Raw genomic sequence first — 13,034 nt, 5'->3', positions numbered from 1 at the left:
CCCTTCCTGCTCACTAGTCACTGTAATGCGTATGTGCTTTGCTGCAACCAGCTGCAAAATATGCGTATTTACTGTACTTTCCTAGTTAGCTGCATTATACCTTTTATACACAACTCTGGAGATATAAGTTGGGAATCAAAAACAGATGAACTGTATATGTTTTGTGTGCTTGTATACTTTGATAAAGATAACAACCAAGTAATATTTTGTATTAATACACATTCAACTTAAGGGATAAATAAAAATGTGATTATTTTAGACCCTAATATTCTTCATTTTTTAAGTTAGAAATGTTATTTAACCAGTGGATTTGGAGCTGAATTCGGAGCTGGAGCTGGATTATTTTTCGTGTTGTTCGAAATACAGCACAGTAAAATAATTATCTTTAAAATCAATTCCTTATACTGTTTTTTTAATTTCTGTGTCATATTTTTCCAGATGTTACAACACTAAATACATGGGCCACCTTCACTACTTAAACATACGATGAATGCACAAATCACCTGCCATGATCTTAAAACACAGAGATATGTACATATCCTAAGCACCAGACCTGGAATAACTGGACTGACAAGACTTGACTCTTTTCTTTGCTGAGTGATATGGATTAAGATATCACGGTAGTTGGCAGAGCAAACTGTATTTTTTTATATACTGTACTGCTTCTATTATTTCTAAATACTGCTGGAGTAAAAGTGGTTAAAGTTGCAAGAAGCTGAAAGAACTCTACACTCTGCATGTTTGGGCTTCAGTGCAAATGCGCTAATTTTTCATTCCAGGTTGAATGTGGAAAGATGAAAGTCACTTGGTCCTCATGAGCTGCATTGTATGAGCTAAAGAGAATTCCTGTCTGATATACTGTAGTCTGCCCTATAGAACCCCACATTATTTTACTAGTCCACAGTGGTAACTTATTACTTTTAAGTGATTGTAACATCTTAAGATTTATACTTTAAAGTATTATCTTAATATATATATATAAAGATACTATGGTTTCTTTAGTACCATATTTGACTGGATGCCACCAAATATACCAAAATGTATCTGATTAATCCTATTTGCAATGTTTGAAGTAGTCAAGAGGCTTCTCTTTGTGGTGATTTAGAAGCCCAGTTTGAATTTACATTGCAAACTCCAAAAGCTATGCAACTATTAATAGAGACAAAACAAGTCAGGGTAATTTGCACTACTTTGTAATGACATTGCAATGCTAATACTACAGATAAAGCTTATACTGAAATTGTGTATTCCAGTGCATCTCAGTTTATGATATGATAACACAATGGTTCAACAAAAACTATAAAAAGATATGGATCAATCTTTGTTTAACACTACTTAGCTATGCAGAGTTTATTACATCACTCACATTACACATTTTAATATACATGGAATTAGTTACATATTTTTCTCTGCGAAAAAAATGTTTTCTTTATGTAGATAATCAGTATTGTAGAGTTTTATACACATTTGAACAACAAGGTACAAAGAATGCTGGGATTAAAGATGAGAATATTCAAATCTCATCTACAGTACAGCTAGTATCTTACAGAAGAGTGTTTGCTACCGTGACTTAATAAGACAAGAAAATAGCTTTCTGCTAGAAATTGTCACTCCTCTTTTTTCGCCTGGAAAAAAAGGCACTGGAACCTTTTTTCGTAGCAAATGACTGAACGAGTAAAGAAACTAGCAACAGCCAATTGGTCGGCTGTGTGTCAAGCCCTGTTGCTAGGTGTGGTGAGCTGGAGTGTATAAATACATCTTGTGAAAGTTACCTCACCCCCTTCAATCAGACATCGTAGGAAAATCTTCAGGTAACATCCACAACAACTGGTAAGGTATTCCTGTATGGATTTTATTTACTGAATTATTTGAAAAGTGAGAGTAAGTATGTTTTGTGCTTAAAAGAGCAGCATTGCATTGCAAAATGATGCCTTTATGTGAAAGTGGGCGTAGTACTAATTATTGACTTTAAAGTTAGTAAGTGCATTTTTATAATGCTGAGATGTTGAGTTATCCACCCCCGGCTAAGTTTTCTTCAAGTCGTACTTTACCGTTATATTCTGATGTCTGTTAAAGGTTGAATTAAAGAAAGAACACGTTTAAAAACTGTAAATCCCCTGCTTTCGTATCTAATTTGGGAAGTCATTTTAATTTAAGACAAAAGTTATACTAGCATATCAAAGTCGGAATAAAACGCCACCGTTATTAGATCAAGCTACTTAGGAAATGACTTACATTTCTGTTGCATAAATGTACTGTTGCAAAAATTGGAATTTATTACCACCCAGATCTTGAAACGATTACTGTACTTAGCCAAAAAATGCGAAGAAGGAAAAGCTACAGTTAGAAAATCCCCAGAACCGGGCGTGGCACAACCAGCTCCAATGCAGAAATCAAAGCTATTGCTTAAAGCCTACGGTTATTTCTAAGAACCACTGTTTCTAAAGTGGTTATACTATCCTTACGGGATTAACAATGCCTTAATAGTTTGTTTCAATCGAAACCGTCTTAATACAAAATTTCTATACAACTTTTTTGAACTTTCAGTTGTTTTTAAGACTCGATGGTTCCTTCTGAACCTTTTTAAGTTGGTACTTTTATATTCATAATAGGATATAAAGTACAAACATTTCCCTGTTGGAGAAGAGGCATCATGCTTTGAAATGAATGACTTACCTGCCTGATTTTAGACATTTAAGATTTAGTGATTGTGCAACATTTTTAAAAATGCCATGATATCAGTACTTGAATTCAGATAAATATCGCGGTTATTAGTTCATGGTTTTTTGGTTATTGGACTGGGCGTTATTCGACAGTTTTTAGGTGCACTGTCAAAACAAACATTTGTAATTTACAGTATGTATGCATGAAGTTGATAAAGTTGAAGAAAACCTTGATGTGAAGAAAGTGAAAGGAAATCTGTCTGCATGCTGTGATAATACAATTCATCTTTAGATTTATTAGCTTGTACTTGACTGGAACAATGAGTTGTATTTTTTTAGATGTTATGAATAGAGATCAAAGCTTTTCAAACAAGGAAAGGCAGTCCAGGGTAACCAGTGTAGTCTCTTACTAAAGCCAGCATGTACAGTAGATAACATTAAAACAAAGTCATACATTGCAGCTGTGGCTCTTTCTTAGTATCCTATCGTTTTCTCTTTCAAACTGGGTTGATGATTGGATAGAGGGAGATCAGAAGGATGTATTTTATGGTGTATTCAGTCTACACAACATTATTTTCCATGGTTACTTTTTTATCTCCTAGAACATCAGTTGAAAATGTCTTTCATTAAGGAGTTTCTTCAGCAAGCTGTGTATATGGGCATGTCTGATGACTTGGTAAGTTTTTCCGTTTGTATTCAGAGTTGCAGTGGTCTTTCAGTGTGGGCAAAAGCTGACATTTTTAGTGTGCAAAAAAAATGACTACTTAAGCTGATGATTCAGAGAGCATGGAATGTGAGCCACTCCCATGAAGCTGAAAATTCAAGAGTTTTGTGCCTTTATTTCTGTTCATTTAATAGAAGTTTGTGTTTTACAGATTCTCCCATATGGCCATTTTGTTAACTGTTGCAAAGAGCGTATATTAAAATGAACACCATCTTTTGACAGGGCACCTATCAAGGGACAGTCACTCCATTTGCACATTTTAGTGCAAGCAGTGATGCAGCAACTTTGGACAAAGCAATTAAAGCAAAAGGTGCGTAAACCGATGGCAATGCAGAAGAAATACGTTTTGAGCAGTTTTTAAATGTATACAGATGTGGTGTTGGGGATGGTGACGGGAGTTATTTACATTGGCAATGTAGAACCCAGCTACATGGCTAAAGATAACTGCACCAAGAAACATTTTTCATTTTTGGCCTCCAGACATCAGGTGGTCTTACGGGATTTGCTTATTTCCTGTTTATAGTAATTGTTGATAATGTCTTGATTGTTTTAACAGTAAAAGAGAACAGTCTATAGTTCAAGTTTTGTACATAAGCATACACTTTTTTTTTAAGGAGTTTGATTTTTGATCATGCAGTTAAAATTGCCATCAGAGAAAATGAATTCTGGGTAGATGGTTAAAATCATTGCATTTTCTGTAATTTACACTACTTTTATGATTCCCTTTTGTGAGTCATTGTATTGGCCACTACAGATAGGAAATTGACTGAACTGAAGTTTAGGGATATTTAAATCCTCACTCAAGAGAACTTGTGTAAACACCCCCTCACAAATGTACAGATACCTAATTCAAAACCAACAGTTTTATCTCAGTAGCTCATTATGTACATAATGTTATCTACATTTTGCACAGATAGGTTTATTGATGTGATGTGATACCGAAATACTGAAAGTGTTTCATGAAATTCCAGGTGCTCAGTTTGTGGTATTTAAGTGATTGCAGACTTTGCAAAATGAGTTGATTTAAGCAGCTGAATAAATAGCCATTCAAAAAGGCATGAATTTAATTAAAACGGAACAGTGGAAGACTGAACCATCCCAAGCCTGAGAAGTGAAAATCATTGGGTTGCCTCTGTCTTGATTGTGTAGCTTATCTGAGATGTGGCCTAGAGAATGTTCTGGTTCAACAATGTGTGGAAACGGGCACCATCTTGGACACAGCATGTCTTGGAAGGCAAAAGGACACCTCAAAAGGCCCCAGGAGTGTCTGTATCTCCTGATCGTTGGAGTGATTTGCTTAATAGTGCTCTTGGACAGATGTTTGTGTGGAGGACAATTCTCATCTGGCTCACTTCAGTTTTCCTACACAAGCAACTTGCCTACTGAGCACCTGGTCCTTCTTTCTCACAATCCTCCCTCAATCCTATCTTCACCCTTTCAGCAGCTCCCTGGCTCATTCTTTGTGAAGAGAAGAGGGGTCCTAGCATCCTTGTCTTCACAGGCAGGCTGCTGTTCTTTCAGCCTGTCAGCCCATGCCAAATTAACTTATTACGTCTTTCTCCGTCTCATTAGCTTTGGGTGAACTATTGAAATCACTTTGAGCAAATTTGCTACAGTATGATAAATTCTAGTAACCTATAATATATGCATGACAGAATTACAATAGGTCACCTCTGAATGAAAATCTGCATTTTTCAAGACTTCAGAGGTATCATTGATAGCTGACTACAGTACAGTCTTGTGGGTCAGAGAACATCTGGAGTGGCAGCAAAGAACTGTTGCAAATAACCAAACTCGCATGTATAACCAAGTCCACCCCACACCGTCGCATAATGTACTAAAGTATATGTTATGTATGGTTTCATGTCATAAGTAGACCTCCTTTATATGATAACATACTGAAGCATTGACTAACTTCATTTATATAACTTTGATTACATTAAAGAAATAGAGGTAATTACAAACTTATATTAATCAGTTAAAATAAACGTGTATCCAGCCTGCACTTTCTCTGCCTACATTAGCATGCCATTAAATGCAGAACATTTTTATTTTATTTTCAGAGTCTAGAAGAGGGTTTCTGATGTAATGTTAGCAATGCGGGGTAAAAGTGGGGGAAAAATGAGCTAAATGTATTTAAAAAAAGACAAGTATTATATACAGTATACTAGAGACCATTAGTTTTTCATCAGTTCTAAACGGAAATTAAATTATGTGGCCGTGAATAGAACCCCATATAAATGTACAGATCACAGCACTGTATGGCTGGACAGTTCATGCGCTTCAAGCTAAATGTACTGCACTGAGTGAGTCTGAAGCAAGCCCAATGGAAATCCGTCCCATTTTGAAAACTGTTAGTGGGGAAAAAATGGTAGTCTTAACCCTCAAAACTTGCATCTCTAAATTGGATGTGATTGTGCTGTATTACACTGATTCCTCAGCCACAGCCCAGTAATGTACAAACTACACTGACATGACGAACACAAACTCGTCTCTGTCGGCAGTCTATCACTGAATTACACCAAAATATTGTTCTGAATCATCCGGATTTTTTTTCCATTAACGTACTTAACACTTAAGAGCATGGCTGAGGCTCTTGTGTGTTTTGACAACTGAATACTTCCTTTTGTCTGCTTTCACATTTCTTCTTGCACTTTCATTCCAGTACCATTTGTATGTTTGTTTATTCTAGGAGTGGATGAGAACACCATTATTGAGATCCTGGTGAAAAGAAGCAACTCTCAACGTCAGCAGATCAAGGCAGCCTATCAGCAGGCTTCTGGAAAGGCGAGAAAGCAGTTTTGATTGTGTCTTTCGCTCACTGTTGACTTTTTAAAGTGAGAAGTGCAAAGGTGGAGTGGGACAGTTGGCAAAAAGGGCTTTACATAGATTGTTTCATTTCTAATACTTTGTAGTTTCCTTTTTTTTAGCCTCTGGATGCAGCCCTGAAATCGGCACTGAAAGGGGAACTTGAAGATGTTGTCCTTGCGTTGTTGAAAACCCCAGCACAGTACGATGCCCATCAGCTTCATTATGCCATGCATGTAAGATGCATTAGGGAGGGGAGAGTTTTCATTCAGTCATTTACTATTTTACTGATAAAACCCCAACAGTTGAGAGAAGCCTGTTCTCTCTATCCAGTGGAAAGCTCCTACAAAATTTTCAGTGTAATTGACTCAGATTACTGTGACATACTCTGAATACAACAGTAGAAGTGAATAATTTAGGGAATATCAATTAAATGGCTTGTGGTTCTTCATGAATCTAATTTTTTAGTTCGTATTCAGATTCTTGTTTTATGTCAAGCATGGTGATTGGGGGTGCTTTAAAAGTTTATTATCAGGAAGTGCAGAAGGGAAGCAGCTGTCATTTCCTGACTCAACTTTGGAAACTAGAAGCAGCTTTTAATGAATTTCAATTCTCATTTTTAAGTGGATAAATTGCAAGCAAATAAGGAACATGTAGCAGGAAGAAACTGAAAAGGTACATAAGCCACATAAGTCTAAAACATAAAATAGTCAACCGTTTAAGTCACTATGTCAAACTACAACAAATCAAACACTTCTAATCCAACCTAAGAAATTTACCTACAGTAACTTCCTTTCAGGGTCTTGGAACTGATGAGGACACCTTGATTGAGATTCTGGCATCCAGAACTAACAAAGAAATCAAGGACATCAAAAAAGTCTACAAGGAGGGTAAATGTCACACAGTTATCCAGCATTAGGTAGGATAATTAAGATTTCTGTCTCAGACTTTTTCTTCTTACAGAGTATAAAAAGGAGCTGGAAGATCACATCAAATCCGATACAAGTGGAGATTTCAGAGCTGCTCTGCTGTCCCTCTGTAAGGTAAAGACCTTTGTATTAGGGGGGTTATAATATGCACCTGTTTTGTTTTGCCATCTATAGCCATAATTGAGAATTTTCTTTTTCCTTCCCCTGTTTCAGGCATCCAGAAGTGAGGATAGTCTTGTGAATGAGGAACGTGCTGACACTGATGCAAGAGTAAGATTGTAGTTCCTTCTCCATGACCCTTTTTAAAGTGTAATTTCCAGTTTTTCCTCCCTCAGTCTTGGTGGTTTCAACAAATAGTTTCATGTTGCGAAGTAAGCGGTGCTCAAATTATAGCAGAAGGTCTTTTGAGTGCCTATTAGCAGTTGCGGTGTAAGCCTGATGACGGGATCTTGTTCCTCAGGCTTTGTATGAAGCTGGAGAGAAGCGAAAAGGCACGGATTGCTCAGTCTTCATTGACATTCTCACTACCAGGAGTGCTCCACAGCTTCGGAAAAGTAAGAAGCATCAATTACTCTTGTAGGGAGATGCATCAGTGTGTGTTGGCTGTAAAGGATAATTTCATGTTGAAGTAAATAAAACCATTTTGGCTGGAAAACCTCCATTATCCCACCTGTAGCCTTAAAAGTTGAATCATTGTTTTTCTTTTCAGTGTGGAATCAATCTTTACCCATTACTAGATTTTTTTTTAAAGCAAACCATTGAAAGCAGTATCTAGGCCTTTGATTTAAAAAAAGACGCAAGTCATTTGGTAAGTATTTGATTTGTTAACTTTTGAAGTTTGATTCCAGTTATGAATTTGATTTTGTGAGGTGAGTCCTTACTGTGCATATCAATATTTGTACATTGTAAACAAAGCTATTGAGCAATCTTTTGATTCTGAAAGAGTGAACTAACCCACTGAAGAAGCTTTTAATGTTTATCAGCACTATATGGCTTGTGTATTGAATCACTGCAACTATATTGTATCGTATGTATGGTGCATGATTCTTCGATTTTGCTTCAGTCATCACAAAATGTTTAATTACTCTGATTCTCTTTTCAGCCTTTGAGAGATATACAAAATATAGCAAGCATGATGTGTCACAAGCAGTTGACCTGGAGCTGAAAGGTGACATTGAGAACTGCCTGACAGCTGTTGGTGAGGAAACCTCAGAGACTTAATCAAAAACTCTTAAGAGACTTCAACTATCTGTTCAAGTGATCCTAATACTGCATTTTGATCAAATTATCAGTTATGTAATTTTAATTTAGTCTGTATCTTACATGGTGGCATCTTAGTTTTTAAACATGTTTGGGAGAAGGGAAACTTTTGATCTTGCCCACTTCTGCTCTCCTGCATATAAATATCACCTGCTGAGGACCCCTTTGAATTTCTTTCTTGCATCCCTCCCACCACCCCATTTTCTCTCTTGCTGCTGCTCCCTGGCTTATTCCCTTTGAAGAGAGGTTTGGGGAATGGTGGGGGAATTGGGATTTTGTCAAACCTCTGAAATGACATTTGTATGAATCTCGGTTCTGGATGTTCTGCTTACTCTTGGCAAACCTTTACTAACATAGTCATGTGAATTCTTAAACCTGTTGTGTTAATGGCACAGAAATGTGCACTGTGCCATCTAAGCTACTGTAGGCCAACAAGATATGTATATATATAATATATATATATAATGCCTTACATTTTAGTACCACTTAACTTAGGTTTGCATTCATTTCTGAAAGTACGAAATTAAATATTTACAAATTACATTCACGGCTTTTGCTTAGTGAGTGTATTTTCATTTGAGCTTTTAACTCATTTTTAAAATGTTATAGTGCAATATCGATATGAATTGTATCTTTTTTTTCCAGTAAAATGTGCTGGAAGTAAACCATCTTTCTTTGCCGAAAAACTGTATCTGTCAATGAAGGTAAGTTGTTTTTTTTTTTAAGTAAAAAATCTTGGTCATTTTGAAAATGTCTACAGTATATCGCAAGCACTGTGCAGATGTTAACATCTGCCTTTAAATCATAGTGTTACATAATAACATGCTTTGTAATTTAACTGTTTTTTTGCTTTTGCCTTCATTCTCAATCAAAAGAGAAAAACAAAACTTTTACTACATACTGTAGTGTTTGGGTTGCTTTCCATACAAGATTTTGACCTAACACTATAGTGTGTGTTATGGATCAAGAACTTAATTAATTAAATCTTCTCATTAAGTATGGTGATTCTTCTCCCAAATTAGTAATTTTATGGAAATTACAGTTGTGCCACTTACATTTTAAATCTTACCTTTAGAAAGTAGTTGATGACCCTTGATTTAAAGTAAAATATGTCACAGCAAGGAAGCCAGACCTAGTTGTGGCCAAATAGAAGATTTGATCCAGAAATAGCAAGTTGCATAACATGACCTCATTTAAATCAAAATACTGATCCTATTTCAAATCCTGGATTTGAAGGATTCCTTCTACTGGGGTAGAAGGAAAGGGACACTGGCAAATAAGTCTGTTGTGAATTACTGTCTTTGATGGGTCTTAAATTTTAATCAAATCTTGGTTGTGACACAAAAAAGTGCTAGTCCTCTTATTTCATTTTAATCAAAAACATAGAAGTATGGTCATTCTGCACCCAGAAAACAAAATCCATCACACAAGACATGCTTGCTAATAGAAAACAATGCCATTTACCTTAACTCGGTGGCCATTCCCTCAACATCTCCACCTCAGTGCCAATAGAAATGAGATTTAAAATGTATAGGCCCTCTCCAGGATTACTTTCAAATCTTCAATGTTTTTTTTCCTTCCACTTTGCTCTTAGGGGTCTGGAACGAGAACTAAAATACTGACCAGGATTATGGTTTCCCGCTCAGAGATTGATTTAAAACCAATTAAAGAGGAATACAAGAAGAAATATGGAAAAACCCTTTATCAGGATATCCTTGTAAGTTGCTCTAAAACTAGTTTGAAGTATGCTGGCCAAAACGAGTAGTTTTTAGCTTTGACGTTCACACTTTCAGTTTGCTTCTTAGGGGGAAATGCAGCAGCTATAGTTGCTCACAGTATTGAATGAAAACACCTGTACATGGAAGAAGAACAGTCTGTTTGGTATTCAGTGTGAACATAATGACTGTTTGTCTGATTTTTCATAAACCATTATAGTCTTATTGTGCTTCAAGAGTACTTATTTATACCAGCTATTCTCTGACTGTATCAAATGGATTCTAGAAAAGGTAAGATACACCTAGCAGAGGCAAACCTTATTCCTGAAATCTCTTCTTAGAACTTACTGTAGGTGGAGGACTTAACTTTTTTTTGTGCAGTATCTACTTCTGATGCTTATTAACATTAGAAAACTGCTTTCATCCCTTGACATAGGTATGGATTGCATAAATGTTAAACTGCATACTTTGGGATAATTAGAACATTTGCTCTGCCTTTTATCTACCTCTTATCCATTGTATCCATCATACAAGTTTTCTCATTCAGAAATAGACATCTAGTGTTTTATAGTTTCACAGTTAACAAAGTCCATACTACTTAATTTATTACCAGTTGCACATATTTATTAATGTTTTAAAGAGTTCGGAGACATAAGTGTGGCTCAGTTGGTCATGAAAGCAACATCTTAGCCTCCAATTAAACATTTGCTGCACCACCATGTATGACTAAGGAGTGTGCGATTGGGGAAAAATACAGTAAAAATTTCAATAGTTAAAAGCAATTAACATTGGTTCACAATGGAATTATACTAGTTTACAGCCAGTGGATTTTTGTATGGGCAACCATTACAAGAAGAGCACTTAAACATTGCGTATGCTTTGTGAATAATCAAGCCTGTTACGAAGGCTCTAGGCCTCTGACATTAATCTAACATTTTCAGTATTCAAAATAAAAGGGGTGGCACAGTGATACAGTAGTTGGCATTCCAGCCTCGGTTCTGGGGCCCTGGGTTTCAGGTTCTGAGGTGCTATATGCATGATGTTTGTATGTTCTTCATTTTTGTGTGGGTTTCCCCCCACCGTCCGAAGACGTGCTGGCCGGTTAATTGCCTTCTGGGAAATTAGGACTGTTGTGAGTGTCTGCCCTGCACCCGGTGCTTTCCAAGAATAGGCTCCGGGCCACCATGACCCTGAATTGGATAAGTGGTTATTGGAAGTGGTGTGAAAATTTTAAAAATGTTAACAAACAAGGGGACACCACTGAGTCCATCTAACCATTTGGTTACTTGTAGCCTCCTTTGAAACTGAATACTTTCTAGCAAACTAGATTCTAAGCATTCAATTCTATATTCAGGGAAAAATTCATAAGTGCATTAACAAAACAAATCCATCCATACTATGAATTAAAATGAATTCTAACAACAGTTTAAACATTGTATACTAAAACAGTACTTTAGGTTGTATCTAGTTCATGAACCATTTAACATGTATGCTTCTATCTTTTAGGATGACACCAAGGGCGATTATGAGAAGATCCTGCTAGCTTTATGTGGAAGTGAGAACTAAGATGAGGATGATGGAGTCCTGGAAGCCAAAACAATTAAACATTGCTTCTTGTATAACATTAAAAGTCTGTTAGATATCCTTTTTAGCATACAGTTGAACACTTTGATTGGAGCCCACTGGTGCAAATAATACTCTATAATAGCGCAGTGCTGTTTTTTTTTCTTTAAAGTGAAGTAATCAGAACTTCAGTTTTCTTCCCTGCTTATATGTAACCGTTTAGAAAACATTGGATTTTCATTGAAACTTCAAGGTTTTCTATTTTTTTTTTACCTGGTAGACTGTAGTTATTAGGACTGTATGCTTAGAAATAATATAAGAATTGCAGCTTAAATGAACCAAAAAAAAGATATTCCACAAAGGAACTAGGGTACTTCATAACTTCATTTCAAAATAGAAATATTGGAGTTTCTACAGTAACAGAACTACTCCCAAAACTTGTGCTTTCCTTCAGAACCATAGGCTTTTGGAAAAGGTTTTGCTATCATTGTAGATTTCACAGTAAATTGGATGGGACAGAGTGGAAAAGTGTATCGAGATTGCAACTGAGAAATGGTGCTAAAATGTTTGAGCACATTTAAAAAAAAAAACTGTCCATCCAATGGGAATTAATGTTTGTACTGAGCTTCATTTGTACTACAAATTTAATTATGCTAACTTGGCAAATGTAATTCCTGTAAATTGTACTTTTTCTTTAAAGATGACATACCAGTACAATACTTTAGTTTCATGCTTGCTCACAGCTTATATTTGTTAAGTAAAATATGCTGTGCAGCATAGCCTACAATACACTCTGATCTTTGAAATAGCAATGCTTTTAATCCAGCTTTCTCTAAAGGAAATGATACAAATATTTGATGTAGTCATAGTAACTGCTGCTTTGTGGTTTGTATCCCTCTGACTCATACTCTGGTGGGACTTGGAGGTTTTTTTTTTAATATACTGACTGCTACACGATTTGCAGTTCAAGTCTGCTTTGACTAATTGTAAACTTGACAAATCTGCTTCCTGAAATAAAGTTACTATATTTTGCAGTTTGGCTTCTGTGGTATTCTGTTCTCTTTAAATAGTTAATCAAACTGCCTTCTAAACATTTGACAAACGTTAACAAGAAAACTTGTTTGCATTCTTTAGACATTTCTTAAAATAGTAGCCTAGTCTTTCAAAATAATTTTTCTAAACTATGGATTCCTGGCACTTCTGCCATGCTAATTTTAATGAAAAATTGGTGATAGTACAGCCCCTGGCCTTAATGTCCGTCTGAATGACAGGACAGGGAGCTGAATCACCTTATCTAGAGTGGATTTAGTAAATATAAAAAAAATTCAAATGTTACAATACAAATGTAAAACGGTGAACTAGGCACATGTTA

At 36.0% G+C, this 13,034-nt stretch overlaps 1 protein-coding gene across 1 annotated transcript; it reads left to right on the top strand.

Annotated features, from left to right (window-relative positions):
• The first annotated feature begins 1,657 nt into the window (after positions 1-1,657).
• Positions 1,658-12,696, top strand: anxa1a (annexin A1a). Its single transcript, XM_088910163.1, has 13 exons — positions 1,658-1,830; positions 3,266-3,339; positions 3,610-3,697; positions 6,080-6,174; positions 6,318-6,431; positions 6,995-7,085; positions 7,159-7,238; positions 7,338-7,394; positions 7,585-7,678; positions 8,227-8,322; positions 9,030-9,088; positions 9,979-10,101; positions 11,606-12,696. Exons 2-13 carry the CDS (start codon positions 3,280-3,282, stop codon positions 11,663-11,665), a joined length of 1,017 nt encoding a protein of 338 aa, XP_088766289.1. The 5' UTR covers positions 1,658-1,830; positions 3,266-3,279; the 3' UTR covers positions 11,666-12,696.
• The last annotated feature ends 338 nt before the right edge of the window (positions 12,697-13,034 follow it).

This window comes from Atractosteus spatula, chromosome 3 (genome assembly GCF_055471065.1).
Source record: "Atractosteus spatula isolate fAtrSpa1 chromosome 3, fAtrSpa1.hap1, whole genome shotgun sequence".
Taxonomy (NCBI): domain Eukaryota; kingdom Metazoa; phylum Chordata; class Actinopteri; order Semionotiformes; family Lepisosteidae; genus Atractosteus; species Atractosteus spatula.
The sequence above is the reverse complement of the archived record's forward strand: the minus strand, read 5'-3'. Positions and strand labels throughout refer to the sequence as shown.